Raw genomic sequence first — 26,289 nt, 5'->3', positions numbered from 1 at the left:
ATGTTATCAGAGCAGTGCATGAGGGGAGTTAGTGGTATGACTCCTCCATTGGTGTATTTTACACTGTGAAAGTGGAAGGGCTAAAGTGCACCCTGATTCCAGGACAAAAATATTTGCTCAGGGTAACCCTGATCCTGCAGTGCAATCCACGCACACAGACCCCTGTATCCATGCAGCCTCCTCCCTGACATCAGTGGAAATCCACACCAGGGCAGGAGTCTGTGCTAGCAGATCAGGGACCTTAATAGGCTCTGCGGTTCCTCTTCCCCCCCATCCCCCTTACAGTATTTGGCAGTGGCTAGAATACAGAGGGTGTGTGTGTGTGTGTGTGTGTGTGTGTGTAAAATAAAAGACAGAGCATATATGCAAAAAGCTGGGCTCTCGAACTAGCCTGGGGCTCTGCACTGAGAGTTACAAGAAGTTAGGCCCCAAATAGGGTTGCCAATTTTCTAATCTTACACAACTGAACGCCCTAGCCCCACCCTTTCCCCAAGGCTCCACCCCCTGCTCACTACATTCCCCCCTCCCTTGATGCTCACTCTCTCCCACCCTAACTCACTTTCAGTGGGCTGGGGCAGAGGGTTGGGGTGAGGGCTCTAACTGGGGGTGTGGGCTCTGGGGTGGGGTCAGAAATCAGGGGTTCAGGGTGCACGAGGGGGCTCCGGGCTGGGGCAGGGAGTTGAGGTGTGGGAGGGGGTGGGGGTGTAGGGTTTGGGATGCAGGTGGGGGGACTCCAGTCTGGAGGGTGGGGCCGAGGGATTCGGAGTGTGGGAGGGGGCTACAGCTTAAGGCAGGGGGTTGGGGTGCAGGAGAGAGTATGGGCTCTGGGGCTGGGGTTGAGGGGTTTAGGGTGCAGTAGGGGGCTCCGGGTTTGGGGGGCTCTGGGGTGCGACAGGGGGTTGGAGCTCAGGGTTGGGGCATGGGCTTACCTCGGGTGGCTCCCGGTCAGCAGGGCTAGGGCAGGCTCCCTGCCTGTCCTGGCTCCGTGCTACACCCTGGAAGCGGCCACCAGGTCTTTGGGGCCCCTAGGTGCCTAGGTGGCCAGGGAGCCTCCGTGCACTGCCCCTGCCCCTAGTGCCAGCTCCGCAGCTCCTATTGATGGGAACCACGACCTACGGGAGCTGCGGGGGCGGCGTCTGCAGGGGTGAGGGCAGCACACAGAGTCTCCCTGGCCGCCCATGTGCCCAGAGCCTGCACTGTAGGGACCTGGGAGCCCGCACCCCTGCCCCAGCCTGGAGTCCCCTCCCACAGCCAAACTCCCTCCTGGAGCTTGCACCCCCCCAACCCTCTGCCCCGAGCCACCTCCTGCACTCCAAACCCCTCAACCCCGGCCCACCCCAGAGCCCTCACCCCCCATCTGCACTCCAATCCCCTGCCCCAGATTGGTGAAAGGGAGGGAAGGGGGGGGATGGAGCAAGTTGGGGCTGGCAAGGGGGTAATCGGTTTTGTGCAATTAGAAAGTTGGCAACCCTGCCTGTAGGCCAGTAACGATGTACAGCTCAGTAATTAAAACCCAAGTTGACCCTGCAGTGCAACTGTTGGTTTTTTTGACATTTCATGTATCGCTTTCACTGGCTTAAGCACCTTTGTAAAACATTTCACAGGGAGTGGGTTTGTTTTTTATGGAGCCAGGCCTAACTTTACATGCAGAAACAGCCAATACATGTGTTTGCTATTTGTGGTTACAGTCTGAATGTAGAATATGCAAACAAGTTGGAGAATTCTGCCTTCAGCAATAATCTCTTATGCTAATGTTTCCTTTTCCTGCAATGCCAGATCGCTTTCTGCTTTAATGCACATAGAGTAAAGAGCTGAATGGATAAATCATCGCAAGTGAGGAGTCAGTGAATTTAACCCGCAGTTCTTTTGTTTCTTGAGGTATTTGTTGTTCGAAATTATTTTAAGAAAAATTCTTCGTCTGGTGGTGGGCTGTGAGCCATCCCTTTGTAAGGGTTAATTGTTTGAAATGAGAGCAGCAGAGCTTAATTTTTAATGAAAGAGATGCCAGGGTTGTGAACTGTCAAACCTAGAGGTGCGCAGCCTTGGCACAAATTAAGCACTGGAGCACAGTGTTGGTTTCATTTCATTTTGGGGGGAGTTTAACTCTCAGATTTCCAGTGCAGATGCTTATGTTTGAGGTTTTTCTGTATTTGCTGATTGCATGGACATTGCTGGCAGTAACCTGATTTGTTGTTCTCTATTATTTGTATTCTGAGAGCACGTAGCGGTCCCAACCGATATCGAGGCTCCATTGCGCTCGGTGCTGTACAGACACAGAGCAAGAACTGGACTGTAAACTCTTTGAGGCAGGGACTGAATAGAAAGCCAGAGAAAAGGTGGGAGAAAGGAAGTAGTATTAGGCCCATGTTACAGATGGAAAGCAGAGGCTCAGACTCGCAAAGGTATTTAGGTGCCTACCATTGATTTCAGTGGCAGTAAGGTGCCTAAATACTTTCGAGGATCTGGGCCTAAATGACTTGCCCAAAGTCACACTGGAAGTCTTGGCGGAACTGGCAACTGACCCCGGTGTCCCCGTTCAGTACTTTAACCACAAGGCCATCCTTCTCATGTTCGCTTTCCAGGAATATACTAGCTAACTCAAAAAGGGTTTGGGGGAGGGGCTACTGATTTTGCATTTGAACAAGTGTGTGCAGAAACATCGGAGGGGGGGATGTGTACTGGCTCAGTGCTAATACTTCGGAGTTAGCGCACCCTTCCTAGTGAATGTCTGGGGTCCGCTTCTTTTTGGCTAGCTATAGAACCGACCATGGGGCCCAGTTCCTCAAAGGTATTGAGGTTCCCAACTCCCATTGGCTTCCCCAAATAAACTGCACATGATGTATCATTTTTTTCTGAGTCAGAATAGCATGAATTGATGTGGTTCTCAAAGCATCTGGCATTGGCCACTGTCAGAAGACAGGATACTGGGCTAGATGGACCTTTGGTCTGACGTAGTATAGCCATTCTTATGTTAAAAGTTAAAAGTCTGCACACTGCTTAAACCCTCTTATATTGCACTGGAATCGTTTTAGGAAGAAGCACAGTCTTTTACTAGTCAATAATATTCCAGGGCTTGATTTTAGACCTGTAGCCTGAAAGAGATAATTTCTGTATCCCATCACTGAATTTTGAGCCATCAGATCTGTTTGTTTTCACATGTTTGAAAGAAAATTAAAATTAAATTAAAGAAAATTTTAAAAAAAATTGATATAGCAACATCCAACCCATTTCCACAAGACACTTCTTTTGTTTAAAATGATCTAAAATGGTATGAGTTTCTTTATTCAGGCCTGTAAATTACAATATACTAACTAACAAATTTATTAGAGCATAAGCTTTCGTGAGCTACAGCTCACTTCATCGGATGCATCGGATGCTGTAGCTCACGAAAGCTTATGCTCTAATAAATTTGTTAGTCTCTAAGGTGCCACAAGTACTCCTTTTCTTTTTGCGAATACAAACTAACACGGCTGCTACTCTGAAACCTGCAATATACTAACTGGATTCCCTCCCGCCCTTGCAGAGTCCTAGTGCTGGGGCTCCACCCAAGCCTGAGGGTCTACACTGCATTCCATAGCCCTGCAGTCTGAGTCCTGCCAGGCCAAGTTAGCTGACATGGGCCAGCTGAGGATGTTTTATTGCAGTGTAAACATACCTTCAGTGCCAAACAAACTGAATTTCAGTTGCATTAATGGTGAGGAAATCTGCAATTAAGTGATAAATTATAAAAACTGTAACTAAGATTTCAGTTTCAAGGAAGATCTGTCTCAGACCCTGTTTAATGTTTAAAGGTAAAATAGTCTAATTCAGAATAAAACATCAACTACCTCTTTGATCTACTGTTAAAAACATCCTGAAAAGTGTTATGAAGTCCTGCTCCAAAGCCCGCTAGAGTCAATGGAAGTCTTTCTTCTGATTTTGGTGGCCTTTGGGTCAGGGCCTAACCTATATCAGATGCATACATTTTTGGGGAGGTGGGAACCAACAACTGGATTAGATGCACCACTGGTTTGATCCTATATGGCAATCCCTATGTTCCCTTTGCATCTAATCCAGTAACAATGTGTGTGCGCTCAGGACTTCTGCAGCAACCCCATCCTGATCAGAATGAATTACACCTAGCATCTAGGAAAGGAAACAGACCCTCACTGGAGTCTGAAACCACCTGCTTTCCTCAGTACACCCACATCCAATGTTTCTTTGGACAAAATGAGTCGGCAAAGGGAAAAATTCAACACTTTTGCAAAAGAACACAGACCTTTGAACTTTAATAAATTATAAAATTAAAAGTTCTAATTTGTATATACATTTTAATATACAAGAAATGGCTATTCATTGCAATTGTTGTGAAGATGTATGTATTGTAATTGAATGGCAATGCCATACAGTTATTTAGACAAACATAGCTAATACTGTGCATTGTAGGTGAATATATAAAGTATTAAATGCACTATATAATAAAGTAAATCATACAGACCCTTTGAGTACTAGTAAAGCACCATTTATAGACTGTTCACATATCTTAAAGCATTTTAAGTGAGTACTGAGAGAACCTAAATATTGAATGGAAGGTGTTAAAATCTGGACTGGTGAATGAATACCATGGATTATAGGAATTCTAAAGGGAATATTAGGTGAGTTAAAACTGGAAGTTGATTGGAGCCAAAGGAAATACTGTTAATTTTTAGGGTCTCTTTAAGATACTGAGCTGAGAAAGATTAATTTAGAAAATTGATCGGCTTGCGTTCAAAATCTGGATGCATTAATTTGGTGGTTGGATTTAATGGGTGTGGTGTTTGGGTCCCTATACTCTTAATCTCCATGATTGCATGAATACCTACCAGGAAATCCTTTCTCTTAAGGGAGAATGCTGTTTCAGCTTTCAGATCAGACAGCCAGTGGCCACTACAGAAATACCAGATCTATAACTAAATAGATTCCATTCTTTTATTCCAGAGTATTGTGTTAAATTGGTACCCAGGGGTTGTGATGCATCAAAAGGTACTGCCTATTCGATGGTTAAACAAACATGTAATAAAATGTTTTTGCCCAATTTATAGCTATGCTAATAAAAGTAGCAGTGCAAGAGGAAGCTGCTGTCCAAAGTTTAACAAGCCTGTAAACAATCCACATATTCCACCACATGAAAAGGAACAAAAGCAACCATGGGCCAGACCCCAACTATTGCTTCCATGTTGGTTATGCTTAATCTGAGTGGCCCAAAAGGTATTTAGGTTTTTCACTTCTCTGTGAACTGGAAATACTATGGTCAGCTTAAAGGACTGTAGTACTTATGGCTTAGGGTAAGATTCCACCACATGAAAAGGAACAAAAGCAACCATGGGCCAGACCCCAACTATTGCTTCCATGTTGGTTATGCTTAATCTGAGTGGCCCAAAAGGTATTTAGGTTTTTCACTTCTCTGTGAACTGGAAATACTATGGTCAGCTTAAAGGACTGTAGTACTTATGGCTTAGGGTAAGATTCTTTCTCATATGGAAATATTGTAAAGAGAAGGTGGCAGGCTGCTCTGTTTCACAGAGGGCAAACCCTCGTTAGCCAGTATCTTACCCCCTGAACAATGTGGACTGAAGAGTTTGACTTGTGTTCAAATGTCACTGACTTCATGCCCCCCCACCCCAAAAAAAGCCTAAGTTAGAAAAGCGATCTAATGGAATTAAAAATAGTCAAAAATAAAGCACGGAGAAGGCAGAGTGAAAACTCAGTTCAGAGAGCCTGAAAAAGGAAAGAGTTCTAGGTCAGAAATAGAGAAACTCTAAGCTCTGGTCCAATCCTCATTGAAGGTGATGGAAAGACACCCATTAACTTTTGTGGGCATTGGCTAAGTCAGGCCCCTAATGAATACCATATGTATAGTAGTACCTGCCTTGCTTTTTGTGGAGTGTGTTCTGTTTCTACTATACAGCATGGGCTTCCCTCGAGCTTGGTAAATCTGGGGGTTTTTTTTTTTGGTTGGTTTGATTTTAAGAACTGAATCATTCTTGTGAAGGGGGAAAGTGTTGAAGTGCCAAGACTGTTTCTGAACTTTGAACTAGTTTTGAAACTCAAAATGCAGCTTGTGAGGTTGACGAAAGTTTCATCTCCAGAGCATTCAGCCCTGGCTCTCCTATAGTTCTAACATTAGCCAATGACTAGATGCATTCTGGCTTCTTTGCAAACCATGGGTGCAGGGTAGAGCTGTGCAAAATGATACAGAAAAGCAACCCTCCCCCCAAATTTGCTCTTTCCTAGGGTGAGATGTTTCAGTGAAAATGTGGCTTTTCTGTCAGAGTCTGACACACACATTCACACCCTCTCTATGAAGGTAATGGTCAAATCATAGGGTAACTTTTGAGTTGTGGGGTTTTTGTCATGTATTTCTTCCTGGATACCCTGGCTTTCTAAACCTATTCCATGCACTCAGGAGCAGCAGAAACCATTTAAATATGTTCTCTCATGTCTGTATGTGAAGAAGGAAATATGACCCCAGAAGGTGCCAGAGGACAGTACAGGGTTGTTATCCATCAAAGCCACCAATGAATTCTGCAAGCGTCTAATCACTCCTCCCCCATGAGGAGTCCAGCCAAGGAAACAAAGATTTGGGGTGGGGGATTTCTCCCAGACTATGTGCAGGGCAACACTTAGGATGCAGAGAAGGGGGTGGGGAGAAAGGGGTCACATGGTCTATTGGAGGGAGAAGAATATTGGGAGGTGGAGACCTCCATCGCTCCAAAGCCTTCAAGGCTTCCCCACAACATAGGTTTTGTCTAGTTTACTGCGTGACTGGATAGCTCTTTGCTATGTTTAGAGTGGGGGTTACTTGTTTATTGTATTGCCCTCACAGACCTAAAGTTGTATGTTTAGGATGATAAAGGGACAGAGGAGAGTATTCTTTAAGTTGAACTGTCACAACAGAGCAGGGGAAACTTGAAAAGCATAAAATAGCTCATCTTTCTACAAGCTGTGAATTCAACCTACCCTGCTTTGTCCCGAATCTAGATTTTATGCATAGCAGCTGAACTGGGGCTGTTTTAGCTAAGACTTTGGAGATAAAGTTGCCCAGTTTTTCCTTTTTGGAGCCCATGACTTCATTTTTCTATTTTATGCCATATGCACAATGACATGGCAACCTCTGAACCAGACTGTGAGGGACTGTCAGATTAAACTTGTTATAGGCGCTGACAGCCCCAGGGACAGCAGCTGCATAATGTTAAACTCCCACATAATGGTCAGGCCTGCGCTTGGCTGCAGGCACCTAACAGACAGCCAGGTCACCACTCAGCAATGCTTGGGAGCACACAGGGAAAACAAAGGAAAAGGATATCGTCTCATCTATTTATCAGTCAGCATCTCATGGCAGGGCCTTTCGACGGCTCTATGCAGTGCCTAGCACAAGTTGGGGAGGATTCTGGTTGATCCTTAGCTGACAATGTAATAAACATGATTAATAATAATTTTGTGCCTCTGTTACCAGGTAATACAGTGCTGGCATCTCCTCCTTGATGGCATATGGGGCTAAGCATGCAGGGGCTTAGCCAAATATTAATATACCTATTGGGGTTGCATCTGAGGTGTGCCAAACTCACCCCTAGGTATGAGCCAGGACTATAGCTAGCCACCTCACCACTTTAAGCATGGTGGCATAAAATCACAACCCTTAGCTAAGATAAAGTAGTCTGGAATCATGATGAAAACTCACCCTGCGTCTTCCGCCGCAACTGCACCCGCAGCTTCTTCCCCTTTCCTCCTCTCTATTTCCTTCATACTTCTCTCCTCTATCACAAAAAGAATGGTTTTGGTATGCTCCCCCCCCACCTGCAAAATGATATTTTCCTACTGTCTCTTCTGCCTTTTCCTCCTTTGCCAAAACTGGTAATTGCCCTACTTCTGTCCAAGCTTTTGGTAGACTGTATGCATTTGGGGATTGTAGAAGATGGCGTTGTGGGTCAAACGGTAGAACTGTTTGATACTAAGACAGTTCTTCCCTTCTTTGAGTTCTTGTCTTCATCTGAGCCATTAATTCAACCAACTGACCTACCACATGCACAAACCGAGCCTGTTTTAGATGTTTTCACAATATGGACCTTTAATTTTATTTTTAGAGACCCAAAAGAAACCATGCTTTAGTGGAACATGCTCCCACCAGCCACAAGAGAAGAGGTCAGTGTAGGAAAAGAATAGAAGAGGCTGTGTAAGTATAGGTATATGGGGAGAGTGTGGATCTTTGCCCCCTCTAGCAGTGAACCCCTTTAAAGAGGTTTCTGAGTCTGCTAATGCATCATAGCTCAAGCAATACTTTGAACCCTGAAACCTGTGCATCTCCATTCCTGCAGATGCCATGAGCACAGGGATCTTACAAGGTCTTTGACTTGCAGCAAGCCGCTGATGTAACTTCTGTCAGTTTAGGTTGGTATATGTGCCCCTATCATTTAATGCTTCTGAAGTGCTCAGACAGTGCTTTGAATTGATCTCCACACCTTCCCGTGAGGAAGTGAAACTGATGGCATTACACCAGGGATAAATTGGCCCCATTCTCTACTACTTTATTCTTTGTAAATGATTTTCATTAACTTGGCTCTTGTCCTTTTCAAAAGTTTCTGGGATAGATTCAGCTGCTGGTTTCAATAATTGCAGTGCACTCAGGGCTACTTTTAGCGCTGCCTCTTTCCAATCTAAACTGGGATACTTTGCAATGGAAGCTAGGAGAACCATTCACTCACAACTTTAAAGCAGAAATGGGGGGCCCCAACATAGACAGCAGAAAGTCAGTTGGGGTTTTCCTTTTCAGAGGAAGGCCTGGCTGCCAGGCTCAACACTGCTTCACACAGCAACTAAGCCAATGTCGCATCTTACATGTGTGGGAATTTAGCATATGTCCAAACTAGCTCTGCAAATGAGACCACCACCTTGTATCTTCTTAATTCAAGATCAAAAATTTGAATTGAGAGCATTTTGCCACCTATCAGTTGCTTCTTCTATGTGAACTGACAGCGTCAAGGCAGCCCTAACTGACGGTTTCAAAGAGACCTTATTCCCTGGAAAATATTAACAAGCTTGAGCAGACAAGGGAAAGTCAACCCAGTAGGCAAGAGCAAAATTAATAAAACCCACAAACACACAGGTTTTAATTCCTACTCATACAGTATTCCAGGGTTTGCAAAACCCATTGAAGTCAATGGGAGTCTTTCCACTGAGCTTAGTGGTCTTTGGCTCAAATGCTCAGTACCTACTGTACACATTAGTTTATCCTGTAAGGCAGCTGGTAACATCCTTGCATTATATAGAGGCATTTGAAAGCAGGTATGGCCTCATCAAAAGGTACAAACAACCACGCTGAATGTCTTCTACTTACGAGCCATCCAAAATGAGCTCTGGAAAATGGTGAGGTTACTTATATAGGCCCTCAGCTATCAGAAGACATTGCAGGGAAAGGAAGTACTCAAAGGGCTGTCAGGCTACTAAGCTCTAAGCACACTTGGTACTGTGTTTATATATAAGTATGATGAACAATTGTTCACTTCTGCTGCAACAGAGCTGTCCTAAGGAAAGATTGATAACACAATGTGTTCCTTCAGAATGACATAACATTGTACCATGAAAAACATTAACACACACAATTACACTTTCTTCATAAAGCACCAAAGGAAAGGAAAGGAAAAGACTCCAGTCATTTTAAGTTAAAGAGAGTGTTGATAAAAGGTAGACTGAAAAGAATGTCAACTAAAACCATTGGGGATATTGTAAAACAGGAGTTTAAAGACTATGAAATAAAGATACTCAAACAAAAGATTAGGACACTGTCAGTCTAAATTCTATAGGTCCAGTCAAATAGTAAATCATTTTTATAGATAAAAATGCTTTGAAATTATTTATGGGAACATGCAAACTACAGGTTATCAGTTCTGAACTTAGATTAAATATATGGTTGTACAAAGAATCTCAAATGTAAGGTTCCAATTAAGAAAGAAATGTAAGTGTAGCCATGATAATAGTTCCATTTAAGTAAGGGGGACTAGTTACATGTTTAAAGTCATGCATGTACTTAAATACCATCCTGAATCTGGGAGTAATTTATTGCATGGTTTGATGCAATACTTCTCTTGATCAACTGGTTGTCACTATTAAAGGCATTTGTAGGTAATGGACTCTGTTCTCCTCCCTGTTGAATGCAACTCCCATTAGCATTCCCTAGGAGTTATGCAATGCATTGAGGAGTGAAAAGAGCCCCTAATCAATAAAGCTGCTGATCTGGGCTAGGTAATAGGTTTGTGTGGATTCAGTGAAATAATGTACTGATATTGCACTAGTACGTTATAGCACCCTGTAAACCTAGCCATCAAAATGTTTATACTAGCATTATGAAACAATCTTACATTTCTGTTTATTTTAGGCTTTAGAATTTGGCATTTCTGCCATAGCACCGCTTTTTTCTTTTTCTAGTTTTTATGACATGGGCATTACTATGGTGGTGGTAACATCTCTATAAGAGAAAAAATGTGATTTGTGCCGTATTTCCATTTTAATGTAGCTTACTAATAGTCTCTCTCTTTCTTTTCTCAGCGATCAGCTCCTGAATTCTTTGATTCTTTGTCCTTTCGTAAGGCAGCCTCCTCCGTGGGATGAGGTTGTGCTGCGGTACTTCATTGTCCAGCCCATCGATTTTATATGGCACGTCTACCGCATTAATTTCTGGGTGGTCCTCAGTTGCATTGGAATGGGTGATGCTTGAGTTGGAAACAAGAGGAGGACCAGTGGTAGCCTGCATGACAACCAGCCCAGTAGGAGGAGTGAGAGTAGGCAGGAGATTCTCCTCAATGTTGTTCTTATTTAGGTTAGAATCAGTTACATTATTATCTTCTGTTATGTTGTGATACATATTACAGGACTTGCAACACAGCTTATTGTAACCAGGAATTGAACAGTAACGAGAGAGAACTTCCATGCGACAAAACATGGACTTGTCTCCTTGGCAACGTTCCCCTGAAAGAGAGAAAGAGGAAAGGTAAATAAACAGCACATGGGGGAAGTCTTATCCTAGAAGAACATTTAAAGTCATATCCTATAAAATCAGCAACAGACACACTCAGGCTTTGGCAATGGGGGCAGGGTTGGAAATACAAACTGGGCTGGGAATTTGACAAATGGACCCTTTTAATTATAGCAGGTCTAACTGAGACTCTAAATCCTGACACCATCGAACTCTAGGGTAATCAAAGCCAGATCTGAATTTTGCATGTTGGCCCCATCTCTATGATAAATCCAAGCACCCCATATCTTTCCCTTATGCTATACTAACACTAAGCTGTGGCAGTGACATGAGTTCACTGTATTGTTGTGAAGTATAACAACCTTACTAATGCTATGTTGTTACTCCAGAATTCCACCTTAAGCCCACAAATAGCTTAAGTCACAAATTTTACTCAGGAGCTCTTTATTCCTTCACTCCTTTTATATGCTGTTATGCAGAGTAACAGTGATTTAATTAAAAATGAGGAGGAATTAAAGTGTAAAAAGCCACTAATCTCAGCCTTGGGTTTCCTTCTATATGCCTGTATCTGAGCTTCAAAAAGCTGTAGTCTTGGCTGAGGCTGTATATAGCTTCTAATTTAAAATAATTTATATGGAAGTCATTTCTTGCTCAGCTGTCTAGCTTTCAGTCTGAAAGTGGTGGCATAGCCTAAATGGTTATCTTGCCTACAAGAACTGTGAAGATTTTGGAGCAAACCTTTTCTGCCTTTAAGGAGGAACTTGGAATATGGTCAGCTTTTTACACAAGCGAGGTAGAACTGTGCTAACTGACATTAGTGACTGGGAGACTCACTGCAAATCCCTGACTTCTGTAAATCAGGGAATGAAGACACCTAATAAAGATTAAACCAGGATAATTAATAGATGTTAAGGCCAGAAGGGATTATTTAGATCATCTAGTCTGAACGAGTCACAATGAATGCACTGGGCCAGATCATGGTGTCAGTGAACTGGATGTGGCAAAGTTTAGGATTAGGGGGGTTAGCCATATTCTTCTTCTAAAGTATTTATCCAAGTCTAGTCCGAAACCACTAAAATCCTTGTCTCCCCACCGCTGGGCAGACTGGCTGGGATGCAATCTTTAATCAGTAGTTCTTGGCCAGTGGAAGCTAACAAGGCTGGGGCTTTCCACCTGTCTCCCTTTTACCCCCAGAGGAGTCACTGACGTCAAGGACAGCATGCTGTCTATCTCCCCTGCATGGACACAGTTCTACAGGCTCTCTGTGTTCTGTTCACTATGCTAGCAGCAGTGCAGTGCCCCAGTACCTCCTGGTTCTAGGCAAGGCAACAAACAGAATTACATTAATTCCTGCCATCCAAATAAACCCAGACTGGGGGAACGTGCTGCAGAAGAGGGCAGGTTAGAACAACACTTTGGAGGGTTAGTGACAAGTTATTTTCTCAGTAGCTACAATGCTGACTGTAACTTTATGAGCCCCCCGGGGCCCTCTTTTGCAGTAACCCAGGAGCCAGCTGTAGGTGAGAGTTCCTGCATTACCATGGGAATACAATCATACCTATTGACTAGTAACGATAACAGAAGTTGTTGTGAACTCTTATAGGACAAGATGTATAATTTCAAATACTTGCCTTAATTCACAGTATACCTGATTGCAGAATATACATAAAGCCACATATGTTTAGCATTATTGATACCATACTTTGCCACCCTTTTATTTAAGCGCTCAGCAACATTTCAGCAAATTACAGCACCACTGCAGATTCAGAAATATTATATGAATTTAGAAAGCACAGGTGTCAGCTCTTCATTCATGCTCAGTTAAAAATATAGGGAGTTAGTGTTTAATTGGCAAACATATCAGTCTAGCATATGCTAATAACTATTCCTCTTGCTTTGAAAAGCTAGAGTTGATTGACAAGACAAACGACTTGTCTTTAAACTAACCCATTTATCCATTGATCATTGCATTTTCTGTAGAAAAACAAAAATATGGTTCTTATTTTAATTTGTCAGTTTATTTTCAGATGATAAACTGAGACAACAACCAGAAGGAACTCCTTCCTGGAAATCTGAGAATAGTAATTGAGTTTTGGACAAATTTTCCAAGCGGCTTCAAACCTGCAGATGCAATTTAGTGTGTGCAAGTTTTTGCATGCAAAAACTTATATAAAACTTTCTTCATGCGTGAGGCCCCTTTGAACATTTTGCCCTATGTGGCTTTAGTACAAGCTTTTCCAAATATATAGTACCTGTTGAATTTTCTGCAAGCTAACATTTAAATTTAGATTCAAAAGGCACAGCCATTCTCGTCTATATATTATAAGAGTCAACAGATGCCTCTTTAGAAAAATGCCTTTTTTAGCAAAAACATGAAGTAATCAAGCATAAAAATTACATGAGAATCAAATTCCAGTATCTGAAAAAGTTTAGTTTCATATTTTACATAAATAAATTTCCAAAACCTTGTAACTCATGAAGATCAAAATGAAATGTATATTATCTTTCCAAACCAAAATAGTCAGATGTGCTGAACTTTTGTTTTATTTGCAGTATGCATGACAGACTGGCAGTATGTCTTCAAATCATCACTAAGAAAAAAATAAGTCAGTTTCAAAGTCACTTTGGTACACATTAAATTGGTCTAATAAAAATATTGGAAAGCAAAATGAATTGGCACATCTTTAATATTAATGTTCAATACATACAAAACACTAATAAAATATCCCTGATAAACCAAAGTGCATATAGACATAGTGTACAATGCCCAGATACCTTATTGCACCATTCTCTATAGCCACCCAGATCTTGAAACATCACTAAACATTTTTCTATTTAAAGGTAACAGTCATGAATATATTTATACAGTTAAACACCAATTATTTTACATAACAGTATTCAGTGCCAGGGATGTGTCTTTGCTTTTTCACCTTGTCATGTAAATTATTAACACGTTTCCGGAAATTATCATATTAACAGCAAAATTTAAATATGTGATCACATGATAATGACAAGTTTGAAGTGCTACATTGCTGAAGAGCCAAAGATTTGGAAGTGCCACCTTTCTAAAGGAATCAGTGGAATAAGGTAGCAATTTACTATATAACTCAAAGACTGGTGTTTAAAAATTGATGCGCTTCTACTATTACTTGATGTCACAAATGGTTTTATGCATAGTGAATTCCAAATCTTCCAACACAAATACATAAGGTGAAGCAACAATTAAATTTTGAGACATTAAATAAATGACTTTTTCTTTGTGAAATGTACACGGACTGTGCAAATTAACCTTTGATTAAATTTACTTCCTTCCAATATTTTATCATTCAAGTAAAAATGCTGTTTATGAAGATTAACTCATGTTTCCAGTGTACTGTTTGTATTTAAAGCCGGATCTGGTATTTAATGCCATTACATTTAAACATTAAGGCATTTTTCTAAAATTTATTTTTTTTTCCTATGCAAAAAAAAAGCAATAAAAATTGAGGTAACTCTATAGTTGTTCACACTGTTATGTTTGCCAGTTGACACATATATAGAACATATACACACACACACAATCATACCAATCAAGTCAAACATGCATATGGTGAAAAAAGACCAATGGATGTAATGATCATAAGTAGTTCAATGCTGAGCAACTTGAGACATCATAGTCAATGAAAATGTCATATTGCCTCAACTATGTTTAAAAAACACCACCAATACCAAACCTTTATAGCTTGGACCACTTACATTTAACAAAACATAGGAAAAATATGCAAAACTCTGGCAAAATGGTATGCAGAAAAAAGAACCTTGCAGCTTTTGAAAAGAAAATATTCAGAACAGGTAGGAGTTTGAAGAAAGCGTACAGTACAATAGCAGCATTTAAAATATCAACAGAAACGGAGCTACTTGTAATAATAAGCTTTTCACAAAAACAAACAGTTATTAAATTAGGAATACATTTGAGCAGCATGGGTAAGTAAGCAATGACACTGCAACGGAAAATGGAATGAATTCTTTCATCCAACAAACTACCCCAAAAGGAAAACTAGCATGTTATGAGATTCAGAGCCTTTAGATAAAGGAGAACTTTAGCACTACAAGGTGTCATTATTGTGATGTGATCACATTCACAATAAGTTCTCAGTTTTGCTATCAAACTGAACGTCATAAACCAGTAAGCCTTTTTTCACCATCACCAACTAACAAGCAAACTGACCCCAGCTCCCTTTCAGAGGAGTGCAACATACTGCAGAGATCCTACTTCACACATCCAACAACTCCAAGACCTCCGCCATCATTGGTGCTCGAGCTCCAGAGACGAAAGACACTGCGCACCAAGGGCCCAGTGCGAAAAAAAGATTCAGCCGAAGATTTAACTTGGTAAAGTCAAGGGAATTTTCCAAATATAGAGAGGAAAAGAGCAAAAGGCAAAGTCCACATTTGATGTGGCATGCATTTAAGGGCAAAGGCAGAGTTATAAATGGGTCTTTTACTTGAAAATATTTTCTGGATGGGATAATCTCCATCTGGTCTTGACAGCCATTGTATCATGTAGGTTTTCTTTGATGGATCAGAAACATTTCCTGGAATAGAGGAAAAAATGTAAGCACAAAATGTATTAACATTAGTAGCTTTACTATGTCATAACTGGGTCAAATTGAATTGGCGTGAGTGAAAAAAGTAGCAGCGAGAAAGACTAGAATGTTGTTAGGTTGGTATCTTTTAGAATAATTGAATAGTTGATGTCTTTTTTTCAATTTGCTATTAATTAATAATTTGCTCCCTGGGTTTGGAGTGTAATAGCAAATCTGAAAGGAAGACTGAAAAGTACTAGTTTCCAGTAGCAGTATTAACCATGTACTGCAGTCTATGGGTCACCACATTTGTGTTTAACAGCTGCACTCTTTAGGATCTTTCACATGGTACATGTAAGTGATACTCTTCTTAAGTCAACAGGCTAACTCCAAGGCCGTATTTCTACTTAGCAAAACATCAGTACTATTGAGAACAACAATTATTGAACAATAATAAAGTGTAAAATGATACAATTTTATCATTTTTAAATGACCTCACAGGCAACATCTGCAAATGGCAAAAAAGCCAGTGAGGACAGGAACAAGCTCAGTGGACACAAATATGTGATACCTTGTTTGATGTTTCAAGGCTAAATCCTAAAGATGACCTGTCTTGACAGAAGTGACAGGAAGAGAGCAACAGCCCTGAGATGTCATTGGTGGGGAGATGGAGCAAGTAGAGGCCCACTTCCACATATTGCTGCTTTTAATGGGTACCGCCCCACCACACTCTGGCCAATCCCAAGACTTCTCAGAATCACTGGCACTGAGCAGCAGCATTTCCCATAATTCCACCTTAGTGTTCTCTGGGCTTCTGGCCTGCAATATCGTAGCAGCTGGGTTGGCTAGTGTCCCATATCACTGTGAAATAATTAGGCATAGAAAGTATGCTAGCCACACAAACCACTTACAGGTCCACAATCTCATTGACACTCGAAACCCCTGGCACATATTGCTGAATACAAATTAATCTCTTGCATGAATGTGAATTCAGTTAAGGAGGGCTTCACTGCTTAACCACATTTAATTGAAATAATGTTTTCAAAATTAGCAAAACATGCCAGTCACAAGAACAAAGAGCAGAGAGCTTACTGAGGCATAGAGATAGTCTGCAGATCCTCATTGTTTCTGGTTTGTCTTCTTTACAATAGCCACTAGCATTGTCTCTCGTCCTGCACAAAACCTGCCGTTCCTGTGTGCCGTTACCACAAGTTACAGAGCACTGGGGAGAAAATGTACAAATTAGGCCTTGATTCATCTTTTGCACATGATTTATTAGGAATTCTTTTTGTCTTGGACCACAGTTCAGCTATGTATGGTACATAATTTGACCTGACCACATTATCACATTCATACTACAAGAGCATTCACAAACCCCTCCAACCCTGGGGAGAGCCCACTGTGAAAACACAATCCCTCCTTAGAAGAGCTCAAAGTCCAAGCAGTATATGAATAAGACTATATGCATCTAGCCACTACACTTATCCTGAACTGTATTGCTTACAATTCTTATGAAAGTCACAAAGAAGAAAAACAATCCTATGGCTCCTATTGGTATAGCAGAGATCTAAAATCAAATGTTGTACCTACAGATACAGCTATGCTTTGTAAATTGCTTCATGGAGAACCACAATGAAAGATAATTTTGATGTATGGTATCTTTTCAATTTGAGTAGATTGACATGTAATGCCACTACACTGCACTCACATCTCTCCTTCCAGCTGATGAGCTCAGAGCACTTTACACACATGAATAGATCAAGCCTTGCAGCGCTCTTGGGAAGTTGTTAAATACTTTACACCTGGGGAAACCGAATACAATGAGGGTAAGTGCACACTTACAAAGTTGCACACTATGTTAGTGGAAGAGTCAGGAACAGGAAGCTTAGAATTCCCGACTCCTGGTACTTTGCTAGAACCATTGGCTCTGCTTTGTACCTAACGCCTCTGTATGGAAAAAGTAGCACCGGAAGAGCAACCAGCCTGCAATCCCTTTCACTCAGTACTTGTAACCTTCCCTCATAATGTCTTTTCTTTGTCAAAGATGCCCAATGCCCATTTAATTGCAATAAGGTTGGGTACCTAACTCCCTTAGGCACTTCTAAAAAAGAAAAAGGCATGACACCAATCTATTGTATTAGTCTTCTCCGAGCAGTGTCATTTGGTGAAATAGTTAAAGAGACAAACAGAAGAGAAATGCTGGAGGGGCCACTTTCTTTCTTTCTGAAACTGCAACTCAGACCAGAAAGATCTGGCTCATGGGAGCCAAATCAAACAGCATTACTTCTGAACAAATTGCTAGGTGTTCTACTGCTGGCCATACTGCCAGTTGCCCCTCCTATACTCACTTCTAGGCTGATTTAGCCCTGGTGGATACAGTGCGCTCTACATTGGTAAGCAGAAGTTTTCCAGTCAGTGCAGTAGCAGGACAGGACAGGACAACTCGCTGAAGACTCCCCCTTCCCTGATTTATAAAATATATGAAAAATATGATTGATAATTACTTATGATCAATATCTACCTGTGACCAGGGTCCTATCATCCACTGTGCAGGACAAAGTTCTCGATTGCAAGACCTTCTGCCTTCTGGACGATCATTGTTGCAATATTTGGTATGAACAGAACGATTTGTATTGTCATGCAGGGGTTGGATACACCGTACAGAACGCACTTGATATCCTGTTTTTCCACAGCTTTTGCTGCAGGGCTCCCAATCTCCTGTAACCCATCTGGTTAATGAAAAACAGGACATGTGAGGTAAAACTCCCTCTCTCATACATTAGTCATGTAAAAAATATTTATTGAACTATAATTCTTAAATTTCAGGATTAGCAGTATGTTGATCTTGGTCCCCATCTAGTAAATGAAAGAGGATAAGTAAAAATTACTAAGTGTTCTGGGAGGGCTGAATTAGCCACAGCATTGAAGCTGACAGTAAGTGGCTAAATGTATCCAAGCAGTGTCTTCTGCACTGGAAAGAGTGCAATATGGGTCCTTCGGTCTCTGTTTGTGGTAGCACTTATGGCTATTGTAATTAGGATTGATTTAGTGCGTCTTACCATTCCAAGCAAGCTACTGACAAGAAGGAATGTAGTCGATCAACTTAATATTTTAGATCCAGCAGCAGTTAATACTGTGGCAGGTTTGTATTGTAAAGGATCTTGAAGAAATATCAGATAAAACTGAACTTTGCATATAGGGGAAGATAGAAGAATTCTAAATCTCTTGGCTAAATCTTGCCAGACATGTCTCAGGTTATAAAAAGAAAAGGGAACACACACAAATACATTTTTGAGAATTTCAGAATTTTTTTGCACTGGCATAATACAAAATGCAGAGTTCCAGAACCAAATTTGTTACATGATTAGTTCTTTAATAAGGGGAAATCACTTGTCTATTCTGAAAAATAGCATTGAAAGACTGTGCAAGTCCAGAGCATTAATGTAAAATTTCATCCGCTGAAGGGTTATTTTTGTTGTCTAGAGGTTCAGTACCACCATTTTGAATTCAGTGCTCTCTATCATTGACAAAACTGTATCCAATTTGTATTTTTTTAACCATATGTGCAACTGGCAAAAGAGGTGTTTTGTCTTTAATATTAAAGATGTAAAGCAGGTTGGGGAGAAACATTTACGTACCTATTTCAAAGCTTGTAGCTTCCTACTCCTATTGAGCCCCTCCCTACATTCATCTCACAATGACTCGCTTTCTTTTCAACTTTTTACTGTGCACAGGCTTATTAAATTCTTGTAAGTAGATGGCAGCTCAGCTACAATTATACTGTAGTTCAAAGCATAATAGCCAGAGGCATGAAACCCATTATAATGAAGGTCACATCTCTTCCTACCATACTTCAGTATTGTATCATGTGAGTTCAGCTGGGACACCAGTGTAGTAATGCTTTCGAACTGTGGCACAATTAGATGTTCTTTATTTCTGAGATGAAGGCGTCAATATTACTTCATTTCATTTATTTTGGTTATAAGCTGGTCCTTTAAGGACTGCATGTAAAAGGGCTGAGATCTGCAAAGGAGACTAAAGGAGTTAGATACCCAATTTGCATTGATTTCCAATAGCATGTGGGCACCTAACTCTTTTAGGCTCCTTTTGAGACCCTTACAATAAATTCTGTTTATCTTCAGAAAGAATAGACCAAACACACGAATCACTGATATGGCTAGGAAAAGGAAAATGTTCCCCCCCCCATAGTGTTATCTCAGCATGAATATTTCCACTTAACTTCCCTTTCTTTGGAATTCTCTAATGAGGCCCCTCCTCATTACAGGCCCACATTTGGTGCACTCTCTAGATATCTATTACGGATTTACTATTTCAAAAGTTAACAAACAAACAAAACCCACCAGTCCTAAGATAAAGTAGTATTAAGTGATTGTATGCAGTGTTGTAGCCTTGTCAGTCCAAAGATATTAGAAAGAGAGGGTGGGTGAGGTAATATCTTTTAGTGGACCAGCTCCTGTTGGTGAGAGAGAGCTGTGTGTGGTTCAAAAGTTTCTCTCCCTCACCAACAGAAGTTGGTCCACTAAAAGATAATACCTCATCCACCTTTCCCCTCTAGTATTAAATGGTAACATTTTCAAAAGCATCTAAATACCTTTTGAATCCCAGCCCAATTTTTAAAACAGCTTAAGCGACTTAGGAAGCTAAGTCCCATTGACTTTTATTCACTGTTATATTGACATTCAGTGGGACTTAGTACTAGATTTACAAAGCTGTTTAGGAGCCTAAAGATACAGGTACCCAATAGGATTTACAAAACTGCATAAGCAGGTTAGGGGCCTAATTCCCAATGAAAGCCAAAGGGAATTAGGTGTCTTTCAAAACTCACTAGGCACCATTCTGCATCTTTTGACATCTCCTAAGCAGCTTTGTAAAATCTGTAAAATCCTTAGGTTCCTAAGTCAGTCAGATGCTTTTGAAAATTTCACCCAAAATCTACAAGAAGTTTCTCAAGTTTAGTGCAATTAGGTGAACCAGAAGTCAGAAAGACTTAATTATTGGTGTGCAAATGTTTCCAAAGATAAGCAATCCCATCTATATGTATAACATAATAATTCCCTGTTAGATCCTTGGATACCAACCTTAGTGGATCTGTCTTTTGCAGATACTCTGAACTGAAAAGAACAATTTCCCTAACAGTAGCTATTTGTAAACCTCTAATGAGGCTACATCTACACTAAAGCTGGGATCGAGCTCTGAGATCGATCCACCGATGGGCAGATATAGCAGGTCTAGTGAAGACCTGCCAAATCGACAGCGGATCGCTCTCTAGTCAACCCCTGTACTCTACCCCCAACGAAAAGAGTAAGGTAGTCAAAGGGAGAGTTTCTTCCGTCGACCCTCTGCAGTGTAGATCCCAGCGGTAATTTGACCTAAGATACGTCTACTCCAGATATGTATTCACGTAGCTGGAGTTGCGTAGTGTATGTCGACTTACCGTGGTAGTGTAGACATAGCCTAAATAATTCATGCTGAAACCAAGAGGGAAATAAACCACTAAAACAATTGTTGATAGCAGAGGATGGGGTTATAGCAGTAATTCTTACAGATGAGTTTACTCAGAGAGGGTGACAGTTCAACCAACCACCTAGAAGAACCATGAAAATATAGACTCATTTGCCAGAAGACTGAAAGCCAGAACTGAGCTGTTGTCAAGTAATTTTGAAGACTTCAACGCAATATATCCAATCTCTCTTAGAAGCAACATTAAAGGCCTCCTAAATCCTTGCAGTAATATTTTAAAGAACAGACTATTAACCACTAAGCATCTTGTATTGTTCAGCCATTCAGTTATTGTACAGAACATGTAGACAGCATGATTACACTGGGATGCCTCAAACTGAGACTTTTGTAGGTATACATTCCTTTTTGATGCAGATGCACACATCCCCTTAGTGCTAACAGAAGTTGCATGCATAACCAAGAGGAGAATAATATGTCACTTTCATTTTCTTTTCTATGTGGTCCTGTACAAAGCTGTTTCTCTTTGGAAAACTGTTTCTAGTAGAATCTAAATTAGAGGTGTTGTGGTCAGAACAACTAATGCCTCACGTCCCTTTTCTCCTCCCATCGGGATTGTGTGGCGGGGGGTGGGTGAAGCAGTAAACTACTGAAGGCCACAAAGGAGGCAGAGGAGTATCTGGGGAAAACTCATTGTGGCAGAAATAAAAGGGAGCCTCAAAAAGCTCAGCCTCATTTTGGGGACTTCTTTGATCCATCTCTGTTGGATCCAGAATCTTAATCCATTTTTAAATACCATCTCCCCACAGCATTAGACACCAAGAATGTTGCAAAGGGAAATGCTTTCTCTCTACAGTGGAAGCTGTTGCGGTGTATTTGATGCTTAGCCACAGAGCAAATGAAATTTAGTTTTGCTGATGATGTGCAGGGCTGTTGTAGCCATGTTGGTCCCAGGATATTTGCTGACAATGTAATATAGTTTTCACAGAACTCTGAGCTCATTCTTATCAGTAGTGAGGTTCACCCTCTTTCACAATGGCAGAAGACAATGTTGCCATCATACCGCTGAGCTCCATAATGTTCTGTGAAGATCTGATAAGGGTCTCTTGAAATGAATCAGTGAATCCCTGTGATGGCAATTTAGGAAATAGTCCTTTAAAAATTAGTATTACAGCCTAGCTGATTGGGGGACATTTAGCTACAGATGCACAGAAATAATCTATTTCCTTGGTGATGCGGCCAGAGTGGCTGACTTCAGTTAACTGACTGATGATAACTAAGAAGAGCTGTGAGGCCCAGGGAGGACAGAGAAATAATACACAGGGACCAACGAGAGATGAGAAACATGGGAAGAAAATAAAGTGAAATTCATCTTGGAAAAACACAAGCAAATACAACTGGGGAAAATAACCCCAAACACAAATACCCAATGAGAGGGGGGAACTGGAGAGTAGCAATGCTGATCCATCTACAGATGAAACAGAAAAGCAAATTAGACATCAGATAAAATTTTCAGAAGTACCTCAGGCACCTATGTCCCATTTTGAAGAGTAGCTAAGGTACTTAGTAGTGTAAATTTCATTGAAAGTCAATGTGACTTAGGAGCTGAATGTCCCATTTTCACCCAAAATGATTTAGGAGCTTAAGTCATCTTGGCAGGGTCCGAGAGCATGGGCTCCAGCCTACCCAGAAGTCTCCCCAGCAATGAAACACCCCACAGCCCTGAGCGCTGGGAGCCCAAGTCAGCTGGCATAGCCAGCCACAGATTTTTCCTTTGCCGTGTGTAGACATACACTTAGGCACATTTGAAAATTTTACCCATGTTTTGCAATGTGGTATGGCTGAAAACTCCTCCATGATTGCCCCTAGAACACTGTATTACATTCTGGGCACAATTTTGCCAAGAACTAGAGTGACAAAGTGGAAGGAGTGAGGGACTGGAGGATATTTACGAGGAATACTGAAAGAAGGGCTAAGTGATGACAAAGTGGGTGCACATGATCACAGTCTACAAACATTTAAGGGATTCAGAAACCAAGAAGAGGCATATTATTTAGTGTGGTACATGCAGGGTACATTGGCATAAACTAAATATAAATATACACTGAAAAATGCCCCGAGTTTGAGATGTGTTAGGCGAGTGGAAGAGTTCTACAAGGGAAGCTGAGGAAATATCATTACTTGGGACATTTAAAGTTGTACAAAGCACTAGAAAGTTGGTGTAGGGAATAATCCTGCATTGACCAGGAGATCAACTCATATGTCTCTTTTGTTTTAACCTCTGATTTTATGAAATTACACAGTAGAGGAGTAAGGCTACAAGATCACTTATAGGAAAAGGATCTCTGGGACAACTGAGTTGCAATGATTCTCCATTAATTGTGAGGGAGCAGCATCTTACAGTTTTATTCTGTCAGCCTCAGTGCTAAGGAATCCAATCAAAATCTTCCTCGCCTATGAACAAGAAGGAGGTCAGGCTGGAAAAGATCATCTGAAGTGGGGAAGGTTGGAGAGGAAAATATTCTGCGGGAAAGGCCTAAAATGTTGGTTGAATCCAGGCCCCATTTAGGATTAAAGCCACCTTCTAGGTGAGAATGAAGTTACTAGTTAATTAGAGAGGGGGCCCAAAACCAAAACCCTGGATCAGAGAATATTGAAACATTGGGGGTTTAGAACCAAGATCCTGATATGAATTTTGTAGCTGGCTAATACCTCTATACTGGGCTGACCCAAACTCCAGATCCAAGCACCCTTAAATTTGGGTCTTTGAAATCCGTATCGAATTTTGCGGCTCACGTGCAGGTGTAATTTAATTTTACTTTCATTTATAGTTTTACTATCCGGAAGGAGCTTATAACTGAGTAATAGAAGATTGTAGCTTTATGCAGAGAGTTCTAATTATGGTCATTAAGTCACTACTGGTAAAAAAAACTTGTTAAACCCTGATCTTTGTTGTGTTGATGGGGCACAGTTATTTGGCTTCTCCTTCTCTGATGTTTGTCTTTGGAAGGGAGTTACAAAATATTGGGCTGGTATTGTCTAGTTATTCATCACACGCACTGGAATCTAGACTTGGTGCTGTAGATCAACTTACTCCTTACTTGTTGTGGTAGCAACAGGGGAAATATGTGAGTCCTACATGTGACAGGGTTAACTTGCTGCCAGTCAAAAAAGCACCTGTAAAATGTGAATAAATACATCCGTAATAATTGACTATATACTACAACAACAAGGAAGCACAAATAATAACCTCTTAAAATGTTGTCCTGGGGTATCCATGAAAATCAAAATAAATGTTTCAGCAAAAATTTGCATGAGCCAAATGATTCCCCGCCCTGACCTTTGCAGCTTTAAAAATATGCTGTGGGTTTTATTGGTGTTTGTATTAGAAGTGTATGACACTTGTTCTCTTAAACAACACTCTATATACTTGCTTTTATATAGTTAAATTCACACTCTGTAAAATCAATTTATATTACTTCATTTCTGATCCATTGAATACAAGTGTCTGGATCAAGACACGAGTATTTTTCTGACCCAACCTATCTCAGAATCAGCGGGAACTGTCATTCCCAGAAACAGTGTTTCTGCAAGCAACACTTTAGCAATGACATTGTGTCATTGAATAACACTATCTAGGCAATGATGTCAAATGATGGAGAAGGGCTCCTAATCTAAAACCGCCATGTGTCAGGGTAGTAAGGTATATGGGGATAGCTGAAAGCACTTCGTTCCAATTGACCATTAGCATTAACTGGACATGGGCTAATACCAATTCTAAGGGACAGCAAAGCTTACATTGGTTGGGAACATTCCTGCAGATTGCACACTCTGCGAATAGGCTTTGGCTTTTGGATCGTCTCGCAGTATCTCCGATGAACCATCTTGTGGTCTGTCTTCCTCCGGCAACCGTATTTCGTAAACTGATAACCTTAAGAAAGATATTTCTTTTATCTTCAACATTTACAATACTTGCACACAACTCAGATTGTACTTGTCCATGAAGTGGCTAATAGTGTATTTTGAACAGTAGGTGACCATTCTACAGGATTGTAGATTGCACCTGGTTAGCATTTACTCTGCTCATTACAAGCAGCTAACTATTTAGCACCCAGAACTCCAGTCCTCTTTGTCTTCTCACAACTAAGCTATAATCACAATAAATAACTGACTCTTCTGGAAGTGTGCAGAGAAGAGCAATAAAAATAATTATGTGTATGGAACAGGTTCCATATGAGAACAGATTAAAAAGACACAGACTGCTCAGCTTAGAAAAGAGACGACTAAGGGAGGATATAGATAGAGGTCTATAAAATCATGAATGGTGTGGAGAAAGTGAATAGGGAAGTGTTATTTAGCCCTTCACATAACACAAGAACTAGGCACCTTCCAATGAAATTAACAGGAAGAAGGTTTAAAACCAACATAAAGAAGTACTTCTTCAGACAACACAGAGTCAACCTGTGGAACTCATTGCCAAGGGATGTTGTGAAGGCCAGAAGTATACCAGGTTTAAACAGACTTAGATAAGCTCATGGAGGATAGGTCTATAATTGGCTATTAACAAGATGGTCAAGGACTCAATCCCATGCACTGGGTGTCCCTAAAACCGCAACTGCCAGAAGCTGGGACTGGACAACAGGGAATGATCACTTGATAAAATTGTCCTATTCTGTTAATTCCCTCTGAAGCATCTGGCACTGGCGACTGTCAGAGACAGGATAATGGGCTAGATGGACCTTTTGTCTGACCCAATATGACCGTTTTTATGTTCTTAAAGGGGCACCTCTTGGCATTACAAGGGTAAAAGTTTCATCAGTGTCCTCTAAATTTGTACACCTAAAAGAGGAGCCACACAGCACAGCAGCTGAAACCTCTTTTCTCCAGGTAGCACTGTCACCAGCATTAATCAGGATCAGGGTCTAGTACTCACTGATCCTTAAACTGGAGGCTAAGATCACTGGACACAAAGGATTCGGGATTCATCTGCCATTGGGTGTGATTCTGTTATGTGCTTGAAGTTTTGATATACTAGTTTCATCAGCACACAGCCAACTCGTATATAATTGGTACAATTTCTCAGTAACAGACAGGGACAAAGACAGAAACTGTCATACCAGATGTGACCAAAGGTCCATCTCAGCCAATATCCGGTCTCTAGGAGCAGTAAGAGATGCTCCAGACTGTTTTGGACAATGGGCAGTTATGGGATAAGCTGCTCAAAGAGTTCCTAACCTTATGCTTGTGTTCAGCTTGTAT

At 41.0% G+C, this 26,289-nt stretch overlaps 1 protein-coding gene and 1 long non-coding RNA gene across 11 annotated transcripts in view; one reads left to right on the top strand and one right to left on the bottom strand.

Annotated features, from left to right (window-relative positions):
* Positions 1-11,002, top strand: part of LOC122461269 — a 55,164-nt gene extending 44,162 nt beyond the window's left edge. Inside the window, exon 3 of the long non-coding RNA XR_006283148.1 lies at positions 10,884-11,002. This is a non-coding gene — a long non-coding RNA (uncharacterized LOC122461269). The remainder of the gene's footprint in view (positions 1-10,883) is intronic.
* The window catches only part of ADAMTS2 (ADAM metallopeptidase with thrombospondin type 1 motif 2), a 253,472-nt gene continuing 231,421 nt past the window's right edge, over positions 4,239-26,289 (bottom strand). For 9 of the 10 annotated variants that reach the window (XM_038414454.2, XM_043520282.1, XM_038414455.2 and 6 more), the window contains 5 exons: positions 24,829-24,961; positions 18,074-18,281; positions 16,645-16,774; positions 15,472-15,561; positions 4,239-10,980 (listed from right to left, as the gene is read on the bottom strand). In XM_038414454.2, the coding sequence (XP_038270382.1) occupies positions 10,520-10,980; positions 15,472-15,561; positions 16,645-16,774; positions 18,074-18,281; positions 24,829-24,961 (1,022 nt within the window). In that variant the 3' untranslated portion in view covers positions 4,239-10,519. Of the gene's footprint in view, positions 10,981-15,471; positions 15,562-16,644; positions 16,775-18,073; positions 18,282-21,007; positions 21,158-24,828; positions 24,962-26,289 lie in introns of those variants that run through there. The other variant, XR_006283147.1, reaches the window with a different exon arrangement.

This window comes from Dermochelys coriacea, chromosome 8 (genome assembly GCF_009764565.3).
Source record: "Dermochelys coriacea isolate rDerCor1 chromosome 8, rDerCor1.pri.v4, whole genome shotgun sequence".
In the NCBI taxonomy this organism is placed as follows: Eukaryota; Metazoa; Chordata; order Testudines; family Dermochelyidae; genus Dermochelys; species Dermochelys coriacea.
Note: the sequence above shows the minus strand (reverse complement) of the source record. Positions and strands in the feature narration are given on the sequence as shown.